Genomic DNA, 24,753 nt, shown 5'->3' with positions numbered 1-24,753 from the left:
GAAAAGTCTTTGTATAACTGATATGCTATGTCCCTGGCCCAAGTCTAGCTGCTTTTCACTTTTTTTTTTAACTGCTCAGCTCTAGTTTTTGGTGGTTTGGGGGGATTGAACCTGAGACTTTGGAGCCTCAGATATGAGAGTCTCTTTGCATAACCATGATACTATCTGCCTTCACCCAATCTGGTTGTTTTTAAACCAAGTATTTCTCAGAAGTAAAACATTCTGGTAACATTACTCCTTCCTCAACCCCATTTTTATATTCGTTATTCTCTTTCTCCTTTAACAGAGACAATATAATCTGATTTACTGACAAGACCACAATCTGACTGAGAAGATGTGCTCCACAAACTCAGGCAACTGGGTCACATTTGATGATGACCCCACTTTTCAGCCTTCTCAAAAGCCAACAAATTTCCCTCTGGAGAATCAAGGCATCTGTCGGCCAAATGGACTTAAGCTGAATCTTTCTGGCCCTAAGGAATTTCCCAGTGGATCTTCCTCCACCAGCAGCACCCCGCTGTCCTCACCCATTGTAGACTTTTACTTCAGTCCTGGACCACCTAGTAACTCTCCTCTTTCTACACCTACCAAAGACTTCCCAGGCTTTCCTGGCATCCCCAAAGCAGGGACTCATGTGCTTTATCCTATTCCTGAAGCATCTGCAAATAGCCCACTCACACCAGGAGCTGGTTCCCCATTACTGCCCACCAAACCATCTTGTTTCTCCCAGGCTTCCTTACCCAGCGGCAACTCATACACACATCCAGCTCCCAAAGTGGGCCTTCCAGATGAAATTAACCCTCCCCAAGCTGCAAACCAAGGATTCCCAAGTGAAACCTCCCAGTTTCAGTATTTTCAGGAGGACTGTGCTTTTTCAAGTCCGTTTTGGAAAGATGAAGGCAGTAGTGCTTCCCAGCTCACCTTTGACCATTCTGTAAGCAGAAAGACATTCCTACCAAGAGAAAAAGACATGCCTATCGATCAGAAAAGCCTAAACCAGTGTTCACTCAGCTATATCTGTGAGAAGCTTGAACATCTTCAATCAGCTGAGAACCAAGACTCACTGGAAAATTTACCTATGCAATGTCTCTATGCTAAAAACACTCCTTCGTCCTTTGTCCCTCAGAAGCTTTTCAGGAGCCCGACCCAAACGGGATGGTCTTTCATGCTGAGAATTCCTGAGAAGAAGAATATGATGTCTTCTCGCCAGTGGGGACCAATTTTTCTAAAAGTTTTGCCTGGAGGAATTTTGCAAATGTATTATGAGAAGGGGTTAGAAAAACCATTCAAGGAATTACAGCTGGATCCATACTGTAGGCTTTCTGAACCCAAAATTGAGAACTTCAGTGTGGCAGCAAAAATCCATACTGTGAAGATTGAACATGTGTCTTACTCAGAAAAAAGGAAATACCATTCTAAGACAGAAGTAGTTCATGAACCGGATGTAGAACAGATGCTGAAGCTTGGGTCCACAGAGTATCAGGACTTTTTGGACTTTCTGACCACTGTGGAGGAGGAGCTGATGAAGTTACCAGCTGTTTCAAAACCAAAAAAGATTTATGAGGAACAAGAAATTTCCCTGGAAATTGTGGACAACTTTTGGGGTAAAATCACTAAAGAAGGAAAACTGGTTGAAAGCACCGTAATAACTCAAATTTATTGCCTCTGCTTTGTGAATGGGATGGCAGAGTGCTTCTTGACCTTGAATGACCTTGAGCTGCAGAAGCGAGATGAACGCTATTTTGTGAAAGATCCAGAAAAGAAGGGGATTTATATCATGGACTGTTATTTTCATAAGTGTGTAAAAGCACATGAATTTGAACAATCAAGAGTCATTAAGTTTGCGCCTCTAGATGCCTGCCATTTTGAGCTGATGCGTTTCATGACCTCCTACAGGGGGGAAGATCTTCCTTTCTCCCTAAAATCTGTCGTGGTTGTTCAGGGGGCTTATGTGGAGCTTCAGGCTTTTGTCAACATGAACCCAGTGGCTCAGAGACCAGGGCATGCCACTTCCTTGAGGTGCTGTGACAATGTGATGATACACTTTCCTGTGCCATCACAGTGGATCAAAGCCCTCTGGACCATGAACCTCCAGCGGCAGAAGTCCTTGAAAGCCAAAATGAACCGCAGAGCATGTCTGGGAAGCCTCCAGGAACCTGGGTCTGAGCCTGTCATCCAGGTCACTGTGGGGTCAGCGAAATATGAGAGTGCCTACCGGGCTGTAGTATGGAAGATAGACCGGCTTCCTGATAAAAACTCAAGTAAATTTTAGTCAATGTTTTTATTCAAGTAGATTGTCCATGTTAATTGTGTCTGCTCTCCACTTTGGGTTGAAACTAGGCTGAGACAGAGAGTAATTTCACTCAGCTGAGGACATGTTGATATCACTGGGTAGGAGATAAGACTTCTACATTCAATACCAAGCCCCCCTCCTTTTTTTGCCTATTTCTACTAGATAAGTTTAATTCTTTCTTTTCTCCTTTCTCTTTCTTTCTTCCTTTATTTCTCCTCTCTTTTCTTTTTCTATTCATCCCACTCTTCTTTCTTTTTCTTTCTTTCTTTCTTTCCTTTTTGCATTGCCAGGACCTCATGCAGGATTTCACCACTCCTGGGCTGACTTTTTAAAATTCTTTTCCTTATTTCAGAGAGACAGAGAGACACCACAACCCTGGTACCATGGCATTCCCATGTGATGGAGAAACTCAAATCCACAATCTATTGGATGAGCTATGAGCTGCTGCCCTCCCCACAACTTTTTTTTCATTTGTTTTATTTATTTTATATATATATTTATTTTATAGCTTATTACAAGATTGTAAGATTACAGTATATAGTTCTACACCATACCCACAACCAGAGTTCAGTATCACCACCTTCCCACCTTCCAAATATAAACACCAGATTTCTCACAGGTCTTACAGTTTGCTTCTGTTTTATTTAGATTTTTTTTTTGGCAAGTTCATGTGAATGAGATCTCTAGATTCTACATATGAGTGAAACCACCTGGTACTTGTCTTTCATTTTTAACTTATTTTGCTAAGTAACATCACCTCCAGTTCCAGTCATTTTGACCCAAAGGACACAATATCATCTTTTTTTCTTTTTTTTTTAATTGCAGAGTAGTATTCCATGGACTATATATCACCAAGCTTCTTAAAAAGAATTTTTTTTTGTTATCTTTACTTATTTATTGGATAGAGATAGCTAGAAATTGAGAGGAAGGGGCAAGGAGAGAGGGAGAGAGATACCTCAGCACTGCTTCACCACTTGTGAAACTTTCTCCCTGAAGGTGGGGACCAGGGGCTTGAACTCTGTGATGGCACAGGAAAGTGACATGTGTGCTCAACCAGGTGTGCCACCACTCAGAGCCCCCTGTCCCATAACTTCTTTAGCCAGTTGTCTGCTGATGGGTATTTTGGCTTTTTCCACCTTTTGGCTATTGTGAATAATGCAGTTATGAATATAGGGGCGCATATGTCCCATTAGTGCTAGACTGTCCACTGCATAAAATGCCCAAGAGTAGTATTACTAGGTCATAAGGTACTTTCATTTTTATTTGTTTAAGGACTGTCCATACAGTCTTCCAAAGGGACTGTACCAATTTGCATTCCCAATTTTATAATATAAGAAATATCATCCTAGGCTAGGGATTTTGTTTGGATGATGGCAGTTTTGTTTTGTTTGGATGATGGCATTTTTGTTTTGTTTTGTTGTGTTTTGTTTGGATGATGGCATTTTTGTTTGGATGATGGTTTTTGGTTGAACTGTGTGGCTCACATAGTTTGACTCACTAGTTAACCTTTCAAGATTTGCCCTCTTGGGCTAGGACATATTGGGCTGTTGGGAAAGTCATGCTGCATTTTTGCAGAGAAAAAGAAAGAAAAATATGTCATGACTAGTTTCTGACAACTCAGTAGCTCAGTTGATAGACCATACACACTATTTACCATGCCTGACCTACTGGGTTTTAATCTTGGCATCCCACAGGAGCACCATAAGTGATACCAGGAGAACTTCTTGGATGGTGAAGTAGTACTGTGGTATTCCCCTTCTCTGTATCTCCCTCCCTCAGTTTGTCTTTAGAATAAAAAAAGAAGAAGAAGAAAAAACTGGCCCTGCTATACTGCCCAGCACATGTGCAAGGTCCTCAGGTAGATAGATAGATAGATAGATAGATAGACAGACTAACCTGTTATCCATAAGTTTGCCTGGGTTTTGAGGGGATATTCTCACCCAGTGATGACCATTACATTCTTGCTTCCTGACTATTAAAATATGACTGCCTTTCATTCTCACTACCTCCCAGACCCTCCACTGGGGGGCCACTGGGGCTTCACTACTCCATGATGACTTTTCCAGAGACACAGAAGCATAAAGAAAAAGAGTGAAAGACACCACAGCACCAAAACTTCCTCCAGTGTGGTGGGGGCTGGGAGGCTGGGATTGAACCTGTGTTGTGCACATGGCAAGTGAGCTTTGCTGTTCTGCCTTTTTTTTTTTAAATTTAAATTGGTTTCTTTGTCTAAGTTGACCAACTTGACCATCTTGATCTGCTGCATGACTATACAGATATATCATAAGCATTAGAAATGCAGTTGATTTTTAATTTAGAAAGGAAACAGTATAGAAGTTCATATTTTTTCTTTGTTTTCTAATTTTTATTAGATAGGACAGAGAGAAATTGAGAGGACTGGGAGACAGAGAGAGGAAGAGAGGGGGTGCACCCAGTTAAGTGCACATAGTACTAAGCACAAGGACTTGCACAAGGACTTGAGTTCGAGCCTCTGGCTCCCCACTTGCAGTGGGGATGCTTCACAAGTGGTGAAGCAGGTCTGCAGGTCTCTCACTCTCCTTCCCTCTCTGTCTCTCCTTTCCTTTCTCAATTTCTCTCTGTCCTGTCCAATAAAATAGAAAAAATGGCCTCCAGCAGCAGTGGATTCATAGTGCAGGCATTGAGCCCCACTGATAATCCTGGAGACAGACAGACAGACAGACAGAGAGAGAGAGACTGCAGACCTACTTCACCACTTGTGAGTATCCCTTCTGCTGGTGGGGAGCAGGGGCTCAAATGTGTGCGCTTAACTGGTTGTGCCACCGTCTGGCCCCTAGAAGTTCATAATTTTGAGAAGAGAGTCCTACTCTGCATTTAGTTTAGAAGAGTTAGTTAGTAGAGGGTGTAATAGAGAGAAATAAAGCAAAGTTTGAAATTAGGGTGGTGCCCTGGTTTAGTTGCATTATTTCAAACCAAACACTGGGCTCTGGTGCTAAATTAGTGTCAGTGTGGGGAGAGTTGAATTGATGCATTTATTTATTTCACTAAACCGTATTGGGCATGCTCTGCATGCCAAGTGCCACATCAGATGCTAGGGATAAAGATGAATAAGCTCTGCTTCTAAACACCTCACAGCTGGTCTAGTCCTGTCGGAAACTTCAAGGCCCTCTTAGAGCCCACCAGGCTGTGGACTTCAAAGGAAGTATTTTCATTCCAGTGGTCCTAGAGCAATGTTTTTGAAAGCCTGGCTGTTAAAATAACCTTTATCTGTTTCTATCCTAACTTTGCTGTGTGCCAGTTAAGTCAGGATCTCTGGGGGTGGGTCCTAAGCACCAGTAGACAATGAGAGTTCCCCAGCTGGGCCTAGAGTGTAGCTAGGATGGAGGAGCACTCTGTAGGCCTTACCATGTTCTATGAGGAGAGCAGGACCCAGACTGTAGTGGACCCGAGGGACACTATGTATTATATTGTGGAGGCTGCAGAACCATCTTGTCTGTGACTTGCTGCTTGTTGGCTTAATGTCAGTTTATTATATTATTTTGGGCTGTAGACAGGGTAGTTCCTTTCTTTAGCCTTTTCCTGACTATGTATTCACCTAGTCTAGACTCTAGAAGAAATCGCATTACTGTTAGTGGAAGAAGTCCCTGTTGATTGAGTCAATTAACTGTACCTTTAATCTGAGCAGAGGGCCAGTGAATAGCCTCATAGTTATGCAAACAGACTCTCATGCCTGAGGCTTCAAGGTCCCAGGTTCAGTCTCCAGCATCACCATACACCAGAGCTGGTAAAAACAAAAAACCCAGGGGAAAATGAAGTATTAGAAATAAGATTATTTTTTGCAAGAAAACTGTATGTTGTTCCCCCCCCTTTTAAAATTATTTTTATATATTGGATAGAAACAGCCAGAAATTGAGAGGGAAGGGGGTGATAGGGAAAGAGACAGACACCTGCAGCCCTGCCTCACCACTTGTGAAGCTTTCCCCCTGCAGGTGGGAACCAGGGGCTTGAACCTGAGACCTTTTTCACTGTGACATGTGCGCTCAACCTGGTGCACCACCACCCGGCCCCTGTTGTTCCCCTTCTAAGAATGACTGGTATGGATCCTGGGGCTGAGAAGTAAGCATGGCTACCATGACCAGGTTTAGTGGGGAGATTTTGTTTCTTTGGGGACTCCCAAGTGACAGCTCTTGAAGGGAAGCAGCAGGAATAAACCCTCTACCCCCAGTTCTGATCCCACTTGGCACTTCAACTGGCTTAATCTTTTGTCTTTCCTCTTTTGGAGGCATGATTGCGATGGCAGATCTATGCAAAAGCTACACTTGCTGTTTTGTTCCCACCCCAGTCACCATTGCTAGGACAATGACAGGGATCAGGCTGTTGGCCAGACCTCAGGGGAGATTTATGACTCTAGGAGGCTACAACAGGTATTACATTCCAGACTACTCCATTTCCCTTTCCATTTAATAAAATAAAATGTAATGATCCTTTATTTTATTACCCCTTCCAAACTAAAAATAGTACAGATGAACGAGAACAGATTTGTTGTTGTTCAGAGGGGTAATAATCAGAATATTAAAAATAACATTTCCCTATCCACCAGTAGTTGTGTTCACTAAAAACAATTACAAGAATGGACACTCCCAGAGAGATTGGCTGGACTTCTTGTTGGCCTTCTGTAACTACTTAGGAAGATTGTCATAGCCAGCTAGCACACTGAGAGCATTTTATAAGCATTCTAGTCAATTATCTGGTGATAACTCAGCAAACAAACCCTTTGGGCTTAAAGCTGCTTTGTTCCAGTGTACAAAGGGAAGCCCAAAGAGACACTGTGGCGTTGTGCCAGGTAGAATGAAGGAGCTGGGCTGCATGCTTCCTCAGGGCTGCTCCACTGTTGGGGAGGCAAGATAAAGCAGAGAGTGAGAGGGGTGCCTGACACTCTGCCCCTGGAGGGGAAGCACAGGCAGAGGAAGACTGAAAGACAGAGGAACTCTGGGTCCTAACAGTGCTTCTCCAACTTTTGTGTGCACAGAAATCATCTGCTTAAAATGGAGATTTTGGTTCAGTGACTGGAGCCCAGGTATTATGTCTCCTCCCCCACATGCTTTAAGTTCAGCCTCCCTCTCTCTTTCCCTAGTGGGGAAGGGCTCTAGGGAAGCAGAGCTGCAGGACACATTGGTGGGGTTGTCTGTCCAGGGAAGTCTGGTAGGCATCATGCTAGCATCTGGAACCCTATCCAGAGAATCCTAGGTCACAAGCTGCTGCTGCTTGGAGCTTACGCCAGCCACTACTTCCAAGTCACCATCTTGGCTCCGTACATCAAAAATCATTACTTTTTAAAAGCTAGTTTCTAAAAAAAAAAAAAAAACTTACACCATGAAAAAGTGATAAAATAAACTGAAAGAGAACAGATGAACTATTGAACTACTCAGTAATTTGAAAGAATTTTTTAAACATTTTCTTTTGTTGCCCTTGTTTTATTGTTGTAGTTATTATTATTGTTGTTGTTATTGATGTCATCACTGTTGGATAGGACAGAGAGAAATGGAGAGAGGAGGGGAAGACAGAGAGGGGGAGAGAAAGATAGATACCTGCAGACCTGCTTCACTGCCTGTGAAGCGACTCCCCTGCAGGTGGGGAGCCGGGGGCTTGAACCGGGATCCTCACGCTGATCCTTGTGCTTCATGCCACCTGCTCTTAACCCACTGTGCTACTGCCCGACTCCCCCTGAAATTATTTAAATGCCTTTGCTCCTTTGGATTTTGGAGGTCTGGATCAGCCTTTCCTTTTCAGTAACATGTCATTTCAGAGGAGGTGGAAAAGGGTGCTGGCTTCTTGAATTCTCTTCTCTTGAATGTCAGTGGTTGATATTATTGTAATAGTGGGCACAGGTCTAATTTTACAGCAAAGGTTGGACTTGTGCAGGTGGCTCAGTTAGTTCATTTATACTGAGGTGTGTATGAATGATGGTGGAAGAATAGGAGAGCCTTTTCTGAGCTCAAGTTTTACTGGGGGTATGAGAGAAGAAGGAAGAAATGAAGGAAGGGGAGAGAGAAGGTGAAGGAGTAGAAGAGGGAAAGGAGAAGAATGAGAGCACTGGCTATTCAAAGGAGGTGCAGATGGTGGCATGGAATTGGAGAGTGAGAATGGGGAAGATGAGCTAATGAATGCCTTTTTAAAAGACCTTTTTAAAATAAATTTATCATTTAAAAATATTTATTGTTGGATAGAGAGAAATTGAGAAGGGAGGGGAGATAGAGAGGGAAAGAGACAGAGAGATACCTGCAGCCCTGCTTCACCACTCGTGAAGCTTTCCCCCTGCAGGTGGGGACCAGGGGCTTCAACCTGTGTCATTGTGCACTGTAATGTGAGCATTTAACCAGGTGTGCCACCAGCTGCCTTCCCCACTTTAATAAATGTCTTTATCTCTACTTTCCCAATTTTACCAATTTATAAAGATATAACTGTTGTTTACTTTTCCCTCTGCTTCCTCCTCCACTTGTGTTACCCGCCTACCATTTTTTCCTTCCAACTCATAACAGTTCCATTTCAGGTGTGAAATGTTTTGGTTTAGGAGGCAGGGAAAATGCACTAGAATGAAGTAAATTTTGTGATTTGTACTTCCCCTCCTAAGTAATGAGAGAACCATTAACAAAGCTTGAGACTGCCCCCTGGTGGTCAGTACTGAAATAAATTAGATAAATAATGTGACCAGCGAACACTGCCTCCCCAATTATAAATGCAACAATTCTTGGCTGATGTATAAAGGGATAGAGAATTACTAAACACTGCAGAGTATTTAGAGTTTCCCAAATCCAAGAAAAAATGTGTCACTTGAAGAAAACTGCTCTTTTTCTTTTCTTTCTTGCTGGGGCTTGGTGCCTGCACTATGAATCCACTGCTCCTGGAGGCTATTTTTTTTTTTGTTGTTGTTGTTTTTATTGCTGCTGCTGCTGTTATTGGAGAGGACAAAGACAGATAGTGAGAAGGGAGGGGAAGGGAGAGAGAGAAAGACACCTGCAGACCTGTTTTACCACTTGTGAAGCGACCCCCTCCCCCCACAGGTGGGGGGGGCTCAAACCAAGATTCTTACTTGGGTCCTTGTGCTTTGCACAATGTTTGCTTAACCCACTGTATCACCACCTGACCCCCAGAAAACTGCTCTTTTGCTGATTTTTAGAAAGGCAAGTACTAGAGAACTTTTGTCTCCAATGTTTTTGTAGTGCTAGGTTTTCAACCCATGTCACTTTCTTTTTCATTGTGTAGGTTACAAGATTGTAAAATTACAGTGTGTAGTTCCGAACCTCAACCACCACCAAAGTTCTGTATCCTTACCTTCCCACCTCCTAAAGATAACCACTATAGTTTTCACAGGTTTTAGAAACAGTTTGCCTGCTGCTATTTTTTCCCCCAAGTTCATGTGTATCAGATTTCTAGATTCTACATATGAGTGAACCTCCAGTTCAGCTTAGATAATTCTTGTTTGTTGTGGTTAGTGTAGTTATTATTATTGTTGTTATTGATGTTGTCGTTGTTGGGTAGGACAGAGAGAAATGGAGAAAGGAGGGGAAGACAAAGAGGGTAAGAGAGAGAAAGACACCTGCAGACCTGCTTCACTGCCTGTGAAGTGACTCTCCTGCAGGTGGGAATCCGGGGGCTCAAACCGGGATCCTTACTCGGGTCCTTGGGCTTTGCGCCATGTGCCCATAACCCACTGTGCTACTGCTCGACTTCCTAGATAATTCTTATTGCAGAAGTTTGTGAACAGTTTTTTCCTGCTAAAATGTGATTGACAGACTGGTCTCAATTATCATTTTCTGCTTTAAAGTAAAGAGTTCACAGCTTCTTCATTAATATAATTATAGTATTAACTAATAATATTGGATTTATAATCAAATGCAACTTTGTGAAATAGTCAAACATGTAGCAATTCTATCCATATCATGATCGCATGTGCCAACTGGTTTGACCCTTACAACAACTCTGTAAGGTTTATATTATCATCCCCAACCCCATCTGCACTTTGGAAAACTGAGGCTTACAACAACTAACTTGCCTAGGACTACACAACTGTTGAGTAGCAGAGCTCAGCAATATGGGTCTAGTGTTTGTGTCCTTAACCATTTTGCCATATGGAACTTAGAGGTGCAGGAATTAAGTTTTAATGAACCTATAGTTTCTCATCTTGAGAAACATATAGTTTCTCATCTTGCTCCAGGCAGAAGATGAGAAAGGGAAATTGATTATGGAGACTACCTGGATATGTGTGTGTGTAAATAAAGTTTCTCATTTGCCTGACATCTGGGTAGCTTGGAGCACCTTGGAGGCCACTAGTGTCCTACCCTGTGTGTGGTGTAGAGATAGCTAATGAGTATCTGTAAGTTAATTGATTGATGACTTTCATTGCCTTTTCACAGCCTTAGAATTCTATTAATCTCTCTACAAGAAATAGGTTGTAAGGAAAGAAGACCATTTTTCTTTTAAGAATTAAGTGAAATCCCTTAAGCTCTTGTTTTTGTGCCTAAAGCGTTGCTCTGATTGAAACATTCTTTCTCTACCTCTGTCAGCCGTGCAGTAATTGAATCTGGCTTTTGAAATGACTGTCATCTTATGCATTTATTTAAGTAGAGCTAGCTGCACTGGATATGTAGATACTGTGGACAAGGCAAAAGAATCCTAAACATTTTTAGAGGTACTATAGCGATTACACTGAAAATATCTTTATTATCTATTATTTTACATATGTGTTACATGACCCTACTCAAAAACCTTTTTCTTTATTTTTAACTGCTTTTTATTTTTATTTATTCATTAGATAGAGACAGTCAGAAATCTAGAGGGAAGAGAGACAGAGAGATACCTGTAGCACTGCAGTACCACTCGCAAAGCTTTCCCCTTGCAGGTAGGGACTGGGGGCTTGAACCCAGGTCTTTACACGTTGTAACATGTGCACTCAACCAGGTGCGCCACCACCCAGCCCCCTCAAAATCTTTGAGTATAGCCACTGTTTCTGAGTTTGGCACAGAGACTTTGCTCAAGAAATGGTAGTTTGGATTAAGTGACAACAGATTTAGATAAAAGTACTGAAAGCCGGTATGTCTAGCTCTATACTATATATCTGTCCCAGTCAAAGCTTTAAGGAGAGTAAGTTAGAGTTACAGTAATAAAAAAATAATCTGTAGTATTGAAAAAGTAATGCTTGGCCTGGGATATTTGTGAAGTGCAGTATGATTTCACAAAGTTTAACTTTTAAAAACCAGAAGTTTTTCACCTTCTATTTCTTTCTTTTCCTCTCTGTTTCTGTGTCTTTTCACACTCTGTCAAAAGGAAAGAAAAATAAAGGGCCACCAGTGATGATGGTGGAATTATGCAGACACTGAGCCCTAATGAGAAAATGTAATGGCAAAGACAGGGAGGGAGAGATATTTTAATAATGTGACCTATTTGGGACTGGTTTACTTTTAATTTTTTTATATTTTGTTTATTATTTGGATAGAGACAGAGAGAAATTAAGAGGGGAGGAAGAGATAGGGAGAGAGACAGTGAGACTCATATAGCTCTACAACTTGTGAAGCTTTACCTGTGCAGGTGGGTACCAGGGGCTTGAACTTGGGTCCTTGCGCACTATAGTGTATGCACTTAACTAAGTGCATCACCACCTGCCCCCTACTTTTGAATTCTTATCTGCCCCCCCCCCCCACACACACACCAGAGCTCTGCTCAGCTCTGGCTTATGGTGGTGCAGGGGATTGAACCTTGAATTTTGGAGCCTTGGACATGAGAATCTGTCTGCATCACCATTATGTTATCTACCCCCCACTTTTGAATTCTTTATCAGTAAACACAGCAAAAAAAAAGATGGGTTAATTAAGACTTATTATGAGTTTATTCAGTTATGTAGAAGAGGTTTATTTTTAATAGATACTTTGCATATTTAATTAAATAATTATGCTTAATATAAGTATTACTCAGCTTTTAATTAAAGGAGGTTCTAACTGAAAACAATTCAGGAATTAATACATGTAAATACACAGTAATAGAGTTAGATTTATTTTAAAGCAAGTGATTAAAATATACAGATTTTCGGGGAAGCAATTACAAAGTCAGACCTTCCACTTTCTGCATCCCACAATGACTTTGGGTCTATACTCCCAGAGGGATAAAGAATAGGAAAGCTATCAGGGGAGAGTATGGAATATGGAGATCTGGTAGTGGGAATTGTGTGACGTTGTATCCCTCTTATCCTATGGTTTTGTTACTGTCTCCTTTTTTAAATAAATAAATATAGATTCCTCCAGCTGGTGTAAAATCATAAATTTAGTTGGTATGTTATTTTAACAGAATATTTCTCTCATAATACTTACAGAATTATTTGTTAAGGAGAGGAGTGAGTGCCTTTTGAGTTCTAATGTTCAATGACCATGGTGATATTTTGACTGGCCATCTGATTTTTCCTCCACTAGGTCCTGATCACCCTCACTGTTTGTCATACAAACTAGAACTTGGATCAGACCAAGAAATTCCCTCTGATTGGTATCCATTTGCCACTGTTCAGTTTGGGATGCTTGACACCTGTGCCTCAGGGACAGAGGTCAGGTCTCTTGGGGTGGAGAGTGACATTCAGCCCCAGAAACATGTTCATCAGCGAACGTGCTACAACATCCAGGTATATCCCAGAGCCCTTTGGTTCATATTGGAGCTTCTAAAGTTCTGACTTGGTTTGACCGCAATACATATTTGCTTTGCTTTCTTTAGTGAGTAGGTGAGAGAGGGAGAGGGAGTATGTGTGTGTCCCCTAGAGAAGAAGCCAGCCATGAATTCTTGGTCCCCCCACCCCACCTTAGTTTGAGAGAATGTTAGGGAATTAGAGGATACAGTCCTGGTTACTTAATAATGAAATTCTCAGCGAGAGAAAAACAGGTCATTAAAAATGAATTCACATTTCAGAAGTCTATAATAAAATTATGTTAGAAGAACATTTCGCAGGATGTGTTCTGTGGAACTAGAATGATTCCAGAAAAAGAAATGTCGCTATACATTATATTAATATTAAATGAAGACTTTTAGAATCCCTATAATAAAGAAGCTTGCTAAACTTAACCTTAGTTTCCCTTAGACTCCCTGACTCTAGGATCTTGACTGTGTGGATATGTGAAGCATTTGCCAGTGTCTTCCAGAGCAGTATCTGTGGAGCACTCCTTTGGAATTGCAGTGTCACTCTTAAAATAGTTCACAACATTCACCATCCACTCTTCTGCATTCTTGGGCCAGATGAATTGAAGAGTGACACATGTTTGTACCTGTTTCTGTTTGCTTTTCCTCTTATCTTCAAAGATAGCTGATACTGTGTCTGACACATATCACCATCTCATCTTGAAATGGTGTTATGTTTTTGGTTAGAATATTCTGTTTAATTTTAAACTACTTCAAAAAGTAAACAGCAAATAGGTAGTCCTGATTAGAACTTGTGTCTTTTCTTTTTGTCTTGCACATAAACAGCATTCTATGCTTTTTTAAAATTGTCTTTATTTGTTTATTGCATAGAGATAGCCAGAAATTGAGAGGGAATGAGTTGATAGAGAGGGAGAGAGACAGAGAGACACCTGCAGCCCTGCTTCACCACTTGTGAAGCTTTTTCCCTGCAGGTAGGGGCTGGGGGCTTGAACCTGCGTCCTTACACATTGTAACGTGTGTGCTCAACCAGGCACGCCACCACCCAGCTCCCATTTTATGCTAATAAGACTTAAAAATCTTCAGATTACTTGAATCTCAACTATGATTAAAACTATTCTGGGGGCCAGGTGGTGGCGCACTTAAGAACACACACTACAGTGCACATGGACCTGTGTTCAAGCCCCTGGTCCCCAACTGCAGGGGGAAAGCTTTACAGGTGGTGAAGCAGTGCTGCAGGTATCTTTCTGTCTCTTTCTCTCTCTACCTCCACCTCCCCTCTCAATTTCTCTCTGTCTCTAGACAATAATAAATAAATGAAAGATTTTTAACATTTGTTTTGAAAAATTCCAATTTTCTACTCATTAAAAATAGTATGACTGCATAAAACATCATTAATACCAACTGACAGTTCTGTCAAATAGTGAGACAAACCAAGATTTTATTTATTTTTGAATTGTTGTTTAGAAATTTATTATGTTTGGGTGCAATGACTTTTTTTTCCCCTTGATAAAATTAATGGTGGCTGCCTGACATCCTGTGTGGCCCCTTTTCAGAATGAAGAACTTATTCCCTCAGCTGCAAAAATCAGTTGAGTGAAGGGACTCCAGATCACACCCTTTTACTAGCCACCAGAAGCCAGTAGCTGGTGGATGCAATGGTATAGAAAGCCTTTTGTTGGGACTACATGATGGTGTGTTTGGTAGAGTACACACCTAACTGTGCTTGAGGATTTGGGTTTAGGTTCCCACCTGCAGGGAGAAAACTTCAACAGTGGTGAAGTTGGGATATATTGGTTTCTCTTCTGTACCTCTCTTTCCCTGTTTATTTCTTTTCTCCCCCCCTCTTTTCCCTCCCTCTTTTTCTCTCTCTCTCTTTTAACCTTCAGGGTTATCACTGAGGCTCAGTGCCAGAACTACATATCCACTGCTCCTGCAGCCACCCTCCCCCCCATTTTATTGGATAAGACAGAGAGAAATTGAAAGAGAAAGGGAGATAGGAGGAGAGAAAGATAGACACCTACAGACCTGCTTCACCGCTTGTGAATCAACCCACCTGTAGGTGGAGAGCTGGGGGCTCGAACTGGGATCTTTGTGTGGGTCCTTGTGCTTAGTATTATGTGCACTTAACCCAGTGCACCACTGCTCAACCCCTCTTTCACTATTTCTCTATTAGGGAGGTGATAAAGGAGGGAGGGAGTGAGAAAGGGAGAGAGAGAGAGGGAGGGAAAGAAGGGGAGGGATGGAGGAAGGTAGGAAGGAAAAGAAAGAAAAAGATCACTGGGAATGGTGAGCAACAAAAACCCCTTTTGCCTTAATGTGGTTTAACTATGTAGTGGCATTCCAGCTTCATCTCTCTCTGGGAGTGGCTGAAACCTTAATTATAAGTGCATTGCAATTCCAGCCTGACTTCCTCCTCTTTCCTCCCTGTTTCCGTCACTTCCTTTTTCTCTCCCATATTTGTTGGCTGGCCCCAGTAAACTTTCTGCACACCATATTCCATTTCAAGATCTGCTTATTGAGGAACCTGACCTGTAACACTACTTACTTAAATTTTCTGTGTGACTCAAGTGTAGTTAAAAATACATGGAGATCCCATTCATGGGTCATTTTTATATAGTTTTAGAGGATAACTCAAAATTATTTAACAAGCCTCTTTAGTTTCAATACAATCTACTAGTTGATCTATATCTGATAACAGTCAATTTCAAAGTGTCATCTATTGAATTGCAGTGGAGGGAGGGATAAGGGAGTTTAACTGATAAAGCCTGAAGTAGTGACTTGCATGCCCAAGGCTCCTTATTTGACACTTGGTGCCACATGTACCACAGTAACTCTTTCTCATATGAAATATATAAAAAATATACATCTTAGTTATTTTAATTGTCACCAAAATTATATCTGGGACATGATGACCAGCACTGCATCCACTGCTCCTGGTGGCCATTTTTTTCCCCTTTACTTGATAGGACAGAAAGATATTGGGAGGGGAAGGGGAGAAAGGGAGAGAGAGACTCCTGTGAGACTGCTTCACCGCTTGCGGTCATTGTGCAGGGTGATATGTGTGCTCAACTTGGTGTACTACCATCCAGCCCCTAAAAATAAATATCTAGGAGTTGGGTGGTAGCGCAGTGGATTAAGCTCATGTGGTGTCAAGTGCAAGGGCCAGCTTAAGGATCTGGGTTCAAGCCCCCGGCTCCCCACCTGCAGGGGAGTCACTTCACAAGCAGTGAAGCTGGTCTCCAGGTGTCTATCTTTCTCTCCCCCTCTCTGTCTTCCCCTCCTCTCTCCACTTCTCTCTGTCCTATCCAATGATGAGATCAAGAACAACAACAATAATAACTACAACAATAAAACAACAAGGGAAACAAAAGGAAATAAATAAATATTAAAAATAAATAAGTATTTGTCAAGCAGTTTCAAATTCCAGGTGAGACTAGGGACAGACATAATGACGAACAAGAAAATGGCCTTTTAGGTGAATGAAGCTGACATAAAGCATAATTTATATATCCCTCAAATAGTGACATATTCTAAAGAGAAAATAAAATAGGATAGCAAGATGGAGTGATGGATGACTTCCATAATGGTTGGAAGGGACTCTGTTATGTTCAGAGGTGAAGCATAAGCTGAAATGAAAAAGATAAGGGACATACAAATGGTTTGGTCCAGTTGTGCTACTAGTTTGTAAATTAACTTGTTATAGTTAATTAGTGAGATGTTGTTGGGTGTGTGTTACAAATCTCAGGTAGGCTAAAGACTGGCAATATAATTAAGGGGCCAAATTGATCACATGGCTAGCCAGATCTATTAACATCAATATACATTTTATAAAAACTGTAGTTGACTTGGAGAGAGGAAGGTTTTGGTCTTTGTCAGGATTTGATCCTAGTGGGAAGAGTTGGGAGTGGATATTAATAGGTATTAATGCTGTGTTGCATTTGTTAATGCTGCTGCCCATATCCTGCTTTTATGCAATAGGTTGAAATAGAAAGAAAATGGATTAAGATTGATGGAGAAGACCCAGAGAAAGCTGGTGACTGCTTAACTCAGTAGGAGTCACAAGAATAAATTGATGAAGATTCACTTTTCATTTGTGTGATTCATGGGAGCCACACACAGTTCTGCTACTGTACAGTAGAAATGGTTTCTGAATAAAAGGCCTCTGACAGGCTTCAGAGGCCATTTTCGAGAACTTGGAATCTATAACCAAATAACTAAAATGATCTCTATTTTATGCTCCAGATGGTTGTGTCCCAGGGACTTTATCTAAAATATGTTAATAATTTGCATGATGCTTTTGCTTTCTATTGAGGCTTAAAGGTACTTTTTTTCAGTGAGTGACCTTTTAGCTGCTGGAGTACCTCAGTGCCACAGTGATTACCCTCCGGTAGGTACCTTTTTCATCTGTATTAACGTCTATACCGGAGGGTAAGTTAATCAGAGGAAACATAACCAACATACTTACTTTTTTGTCTTCCTCATCTTGGAAACATGACTAGCTGAGGATGAAATGGATGATATTGAAATCACAAGCCACAATGAAGATGTGGAAATATTCATCATTTTGAATTCTTTTTTAAAAATATTTTTATTTATTATTGGGTAGAGGCAGAGAGAAACTGAGAGGGAAGGAAAAGGGAGAGAGACAGGGAGATGCCTGCAGCCTTGCTTCACCCCTCATGAAGCTTCCCCCGCTGCAGGTGGGGACCAGGGACTTGAACCTGGATCTTTGTGCTTGGCCCAATTTTGAATTTTTTTTTTTATCTTCCTGTCCTTTTAATAGCCTTCTGGTTATTAATCATTGACTATATTTGGTACCTGTTTCCCCCACTCTATTACCATTTCAGAATGTATTTGTGCTGTGCTATGTGCTACAAAGAACCCCTTTGATAGATACACATATTTCAGTACAGGTCACTAGTCTTTATTACTCTTTACTTAGAGAGATTATTTTCAAAATGGAATCCTTATATTGGGCACTTGTTAAAGTATTTATGTGCATTAAAGATGAATTTCTAAAGCTTATGAATATTATTTCCCAGAACTCCAGACTCTAAAATATATTTTGATAAAGTAGTATTTGCATTTAACACAAAACTCTCTTGAGTAGAAGTATGTAAATCATACTATTAGTATTTATCCTGCTAGAATTCTGTTTGTGCTAATTCTGTTTCATTTAGAGTATTCTTCTTTAAAGGACCAGCATAGTAAGAGTCACAAGGTTACTTTACCTAGATTTCTAAGAGGTGAGTGGCATTTCCCTTCTTCATAGATAAAAGTGTTTGGTTTCTAGTGAAAAGCCAATGACATTAGCACTTAGAACTCCTTTAGTAATTTTCTCTCAGTATTTACAGTGAAAGGCCAGACTTGAAAAAAAAATTAAGAAATCTATATATATATATATTTTTTAAGTCTGAAAAAGAAAGCTTTCCATGTGGTATTAATACACCTTGAATTTGTGTTGGATCTTAAATTAATGAGGAGACATTTTTTCCCATTTACTAGATTTGTTTTGGGTCAAAATTAATATATAATTGTTCTTCCCAACAAAATTTACTTACTGGTCCACAGAGCTTTGCCACACGTTATATTTAATGTTACACTAGACTACATTTTATCTGTTCAAATCAGATTAAAACACATTTATGATGGTCTTTATCAAGCCACAGATTATACTGCTTTTCATCATTTACAGTAAAGGCAAAGAATGTAAAAGTCAACTGTTAAAATGAATTGGTATTGCTTTATTATTATTATAACACTTGATCATGTGCTTGAAAGATATAGAATTGTAAACCTGTATGTATGTCACTAAAAGACAAATTCCACCATCTTTCCTCATCATCTGGTATATGATACATTAGGGAGTGACTTCAGTCAGCTCAGAACCAGTAATGGAGGCTGGCTGAACCTGATGCTCCCTGTGATCCCAGGGAAGTTAGTTGAGTTAATTACTGCCCTTTCTTTCAAGTCTGTCTGATGGCAGCCTTCCAATAAAGAGCTCTGAGTCTGATTCAGATGAATTTAATGAATATTAACACCACAAAATAAATTCAACCAAGACTTTGACTAATTGCCCCTTCTCTTTCGCAGGTTGCCCTGTATCTGTGGGCAGTGTAATTTACTCACCTGCCACCCAGCCTTCAGGAGCATTTGAAGATTCAGTGTTGTAATAAAAGGCTGACTGAAGCCCAAAATTGAGTTTCTAGGCAATTCAAAGGTTGATAGCACTAACAGTGGGGTGCTACAGCATAATTGTTAATTTACACGTCTATTATAATGCTTAAATATTCATTACTTTGTGTTAAATTAACATTCTGTATTGAGGAGAGAGGCTTTTTAATACAATTCTTCTGACCTGGAAATGGCAGGAGGTCAGACGAATGTGGAAATGTGGAACTCCCGCAAAATCTGGTAGACTCCTAGGTTTCATTTAGATTTACAAATTAAGAAATAGAATGTCCTTTGTCTGAAAGTAAATGAGAGCTTTGAAAACAACAAGGAATTTTGCTTTTATGACTGGCCTTAGAGAAACAAAGCTAGTGAAGGTGGAACTACTCCTCTTTTAGCATTTTATGCAGGTCATTTAGATCCTCCCCCTTTATAAACTGAACATCAGGGCATTAGTGGATTGATTGACGCAATAATAGACTTGCAAAGAGCTGACCACTTGTGACTGGATATGTTGTTACTGTTCTCAGACTGTTGCTTTACTAATCAAAAGCTTGTATTGTGTAAATGAATCTATTTATTGTGCAGATCTAAATTCCAGGATATTTCTGTTTCTGTGGGAATAGAAAGAGTTTATGAAAAATACATGGGAAAAGATCTTTTTCAGCACATAATGTCTGGAATTTTTGGTTTATGTATTAAACAGTTTTAGTTCTCTTCATTTAGGATCTATGCTTGGATATAACCTTTCTTTTTAAAAAATTCAGCTAGACTTTCCTTAGTAATGATTAAGTATTACCTTATCTTACTTAAATATGATTTTATGACATATCAGTACAAATATAAAACAGACTAAACCTTAATAATACTGTAACAAAACTTTGTAGATTGCATGTTGGTTTTATAAAAAATAAAGGCGTTTTTTCAAATGATTCTTTCTGTGCTATAGAATTTTATCTTCTGTTGCAAGGCCTGGGAGTTTTTATTTAAAGGCATGAAATAAATTTCAATAACCTTAAACAATTGACTCTTTGTCAGGTAAATGTCTGTAGCTTCATTGTTAAGGAGTTGATGAACATGACATCTTGACACATGCTGGAAGAATAATATCAAACTACAATTTGTGCTATTAAAGGATGCTCATCAAAAGTAGAAATAACTATGCTCTCACAAAAAAATAAGTATGTACTCAAAATTTTACTTCATGTATTTATTAGATGAGTGAAGTGGTAAATTACATTAGGAATCTTACTTAGCTGTAAGAAAAAAAGTGGATCCGATCTTTCGCTGCAGCACTGATAGAACTGGAAAGAAATCATGCTAAGTGAAATAAACCAGAAGAAGAAACAAATACTTGACAGTTTCATTTACATGTGGGAGTTAAGAGACAAAACAGGTGAAACTATAACATGAAACATTAAACTCTTGGTGGTTAGCAACAGATCTGAAGAAACTAACTGGGGAGTGGGAAAGGCTCTACACTGTGTGCTACAGTGGAAGAAGGTGTTAGGAATGAAACAAATGAGACTGGCAAGGAGCAAAGCAAGCTATAATTAGCCTGTGAGGGGCGACTCTTTGGTGCATAGTGGCCAGAGAAACTAGAGTTGCCCTGTGCAGTTAAGGGGGAAGCCTTTTATAGGATTTCAATTCCAGGTGTTAGGTCTGGTGGGTCATAGGTTGTTTACAGGATCTGAGGGAGTTTCTCAGGAGTTATTAGTTGCTGTCTTTGTCCAATGATGTTGATGCAGGCAGTCTGTTTTTGACCCAGCAGGTGTACAGGAGCAAGCAGTCTGCTTGAGCAAGATGGATTCTTCCTGTGTGACAGGTCTCGACACGTCTCCTTCAGAAGGCACATTGGGGATCTGTGGGATCTGATATGAACTCCAGCTAGGCAATATGACAATTGAGTTGAATTCTCAGACAACCCTGATGATGTCTGAATAATTACTGATTGATGCAGGGAACCCTTCACTGCTCGGACTGGAATCGCACCTGAGCACATACTACTTACAGTCACAGCTTTTCCTGGCAGGACAAACTTCCTTCCCAGAAGACCTCTTAATTGTCAAAATTGCAGCCAGAAAAACTTTTTTTTTTAACATTTATTTGGAGTGAGACCTCTGACATGGGCAATTTCACTGCTTCTTGGGGACTCGGGTTTTTTTTTTACTCAGAGACAGAGACAACACGGCACTGGAGTTTGCATTCCCATGTGGTGCTGGGGTTCCAACCTGGGGTTCAAATGCACCCTACCATTAGGCTATCGCTCCATCCCTGAAAGTATTTTATTTTTAATTTAGAAAGTCCCCCCCTTTTTTTTCCTCCAGTATTATCACTGGGGCTCGGTGCCTGCACTATGAACCCACTGCTCCTGGAGGCCATTTTCCCCCATTTAATTGGATAGGACAGAGAGAAGTTGAGAAGGGAGGGGCAGATAGAGAGGGAGAGAGAAAGACACCTGCAGACCTGCTTTGCAGCTTGTGAAGCATCTCCGCTGCAGGTGGGGAGTAGGGGCTTGAACATGGATCCTTGAGAAGGTACTTGACTTAATATGTGCACTTAACCAGTTGTGCCACCACCTATCCCCCCTGAAAGCCATTTTTATGCAGTTGTACAGACTATATTTCAGGTAAGATATGAGTTGGGATGGAAAGGCCAGAAGAGAAAGTAAATCAGCTCTAATAAAAATAACCTAACAATCTCCATCTACCATTTTTATAAGAAAGCATCTCTGTTTAAATTAAATTTTTTATCTAGCTATTTAAATCAAATTTCAAACCTCATCAGTATGTAATACAACAAATCAAAACAACAGAGGCCAGATTACAAATCACCTTTTTCTAACCAGACCACTGCTTACCTCTGGCTGTTAGTGGTGCTGTTAGGTGAAGCTTAAGAGACAGAGACCCTGGCCTTCCACACATAAGTGTTGCTAAAGGGTGCTGGAAAGCTGGTGGAAGGCAAATGTGACCAGCAACTCTGCTGGCTGAGCAAACCCCCACATGTTGCTCCCCTATGCATTGATCAGATAGCATGAAGGACATCACATCTCGTGTCTTGTTGCACTAATATCTTTCTCTTTCATCTAGGTTAGGGTCATGAAATGCACATGGGCTCACCAGAGCACAATAACTACACAAAGCAACTGCAGCTATTATGGTATAACCTAGGAGTTGAGGGTCTGAAGGATGAGCGTTATGTGCATGCTTTTACTTTTTTAAAAAAATTATTAGTGATATAATAATGATTAACAAGCTTATAAAACTACAGGACTACAATTTCATTCAGTTCCCACCACCAGAGAGAGCTACGTGCCCCCCTCCATTGAAAATATACTTTTTTTTTTTTTGCCTCCAGGGTTATTACTGGGGCTCGGTGCCTGCACTACAAATCCACTGCTCCTGGAGGCCATTTTTTCCCCCTTTTTTTGCCCTGGTATTGTATCACCATTGTGGCTATCATTATTGTTGTTGTTGTTGTTGGATAGGACAGAGAAATGGAGAGAGGAGGGGGAGAGAAAGATAGACACCTGCAGACCTGCTTCACTGCCCATGAAGCGACCCCCCTACAGGTGGGGAGCCGGGGGGCTCAAACCGGGGTCCTTAATGCCCATCCCTGTGCTTTGCACCATGTGCATTTAATCTGCTGTGCTACTGCCCGACCCCCCCATCCTATTCTTTTTTAAAAAAATATTTTATTAGTTTATTAATGAGAATGATGAGAGAGAGAGAGGGAGGATGAGAACCAGACATTATTCTGGTACACATGCTGCTGGAGATCGAATTTATGACCTAATGCTTGAGAGTCCAGTACTTGACTGACTGTGCCACTTCTCTGACCACAAACATTCTTTTTTTTCAGTGCTTTTAAAAAATATATAAAAAGGAAACATTGCCAAAACCATAGAATAAGAGGGATACAGCTTTGCACAATTCCCACCACCAGAACTCTGTATCCCATCCCATCCCATCCCCTGATAGCTTTTCTATTCTTTAACCCTCTGGGAGTATGGACCCAAGATCATTGTGGGATGCAGAAGGTGGAAGGTCTGGCTTCTGTAATTGCTTCCTCACTGAACATGGGCGTTGAATGGTTGATCCATACTCCCAGCCTCCCTTTCTCTTTCCCTAGTAGGGTGGGGCTCTGGGGAAGCAGAGCTCCAGGACACATTGGTGGGGTTGTTTGTCCAGGGAAGTCTGGTTGGCATCCTGCTAGCATCTGGAACCTGGTGGCTGAAAAGAGAGTTAACATACAAAGCCAAACAAACTGTTGACCACTCATGAACCTAAAGGCTGTAATAGTGCAGATGAAGTGTTGGGGGGGGGGGAATCCTCCATTTTGTAGATAGCTAGTAGGCATATTTTATATTCCAAAGGGCCTGTGGCTATACTAGTTGACCACAAACATTCTATCCTATAACTCTCTGGGAGTATCGACCAAAATTCTTCATGGGGTGCAGAAGGTGGAAAGTCTGGCTTCTGTAATTGCTTCTCCACTGGACATGGGCATTGGCAGGTTGATCCATATCCCCAGCCTACTTCTGTCTTTCCCCAGTAGGCTAAGGTTCTGGAGAGGTTAAGGTTCCAGGACACATTGGAGAGGTGGTCTGCCCAAGGAAGTTAGGATGGCATCATAGTAGCATCTGCAACTTGGTGGTTTGAAAGGATATAAAGCAGGACAAAGTATTTAATAAACAACCCAAAGGTAGGAATAGAACAGATGAAATTAGGTGTCTCCATGTTGGAAGAAACTAGGAAATCTATTTTAGGTATGTTCCTAGGGGCCTATGACATTAGTAATTTCTTCCTGAGCCTGACAGCTAACATGCAGGTGCGTCTGGCAAGAGAGCAAGGTGTGGAAGAAGAAGGGCTTTTATAGGAGTAGCTTTTGTGAGAATGGGAAGGGGGAGGAGTAACCAAAGCACTTCAACTATGGCGGGGAAATAGACAATGCCTTGAGGGTACAACATGGTGGAACAGGCGCTCCTCCCGAGGGGACAACATGGCAGATGTGACTGCACAATTTCCCAGCATCTCCCCCTTTCCTTTTATCTAATGGCCAGGGCAACAGTCTGTAAAGTCTATGAACTACTCAGGGTCAGTCTATGAAAAACCAGCAACATGAAGGGAAGGAAGCTGCTGTAAAATTGTCTAAAGTGTCCAAAGGGTATACTAGCATGTCCGATAGAAGTCTCAGTCCAAAGTAGGTGACTAGGGGGAGAAATGGCAGGGGATGAAATGCTGCATGAGGAAGGTCAGCCTCTGGAATTCCGCTTTTCTGTAGAGAGTGAGCTGGAACTGTCAAAACGTGATAGACAAAGCAGAAGCAGGAAAGGCAGACAGGCAGTAAAAAAGTTCTGTCCTTGGAGTCTGTGAATCAGGTTCTTCAGACTGCATCAGGTTACATCTAGGGTTTCGGGGGGTGTGCCACTGTAGTCGTGCCATCTAGTGGGTGATGTCAGGGTGTGCAGGGGTCCAGATGGTTTTTTTCCGGGATTCCTGTGGAAGAAACAAACAATTTGCTTCTCGTGGTTAGCAGGGCATCTGATTTGAATGCTTTATAGATAAAGAGGTTTGGTACCTTAGCCAACTGAGTATTGGGGGATGTATCTTTCCTATTCATTTATTATTATTATTTTAT

At 41.0% G+C, this 24,753-nt stretch overlaps 1 protein-coding gene across 2 annotated transcripts; it reads left to right on the top strand.

Moving 5' to 3' along the window:
• Positions 1 to 293: 293 nt before the first annotated feature.
• Positions 294 to 20,045, top strand: STON1 (stonin 1). 2 transcript variants are annotated; one of them, XR_009548979.1, is made up of 4 exons: positions 294 to 2,261; positions 12,733 to 12,935; positions 13,401 to 13,561; positions 16,921 to 20,045. XR_009548979.1 is itself a non-coding variant. In XM_007531610.3 (3 exons), exons 1-3 carry the CDS (start codon positions 335 to 337, stop codon positions 16,993 to 16,995), a joined length of 2,205 nt encoding a protein of 734 aa, XP_007531672.2. In that variant the 5' UTR covers positions 294 to 334; the 3' UTR covers positions 16,996 to 20,045. The 2 variants fall into 2 exon arrangements, 1 of the variants encoding a protein (XP_007531672.2); XM_007531610.3 differs by lacking the exon at positions 13,401 to 13,561.
• Positions 20,046 to 24,753: the final 4,708 nt, after the last annotated feature.

This window comes from Erinaceus europaeus, chromosome 3, assembly GCF_950295315.1.
Source record: "Erinaceus europaeus chromosome 3, mEriEur2.1, whole genome shotgun sequence".
Classification (NCBI taxonomy): Eukaryota; Metazoa; Chordata; class Mammalia; order Eulipotyphla; family Erinaceidae; genus Erinaceus; species Erinaceus europaeus.
This window is presented reverse-complemented; position numbering and strand designations above follow the sequence as displayed.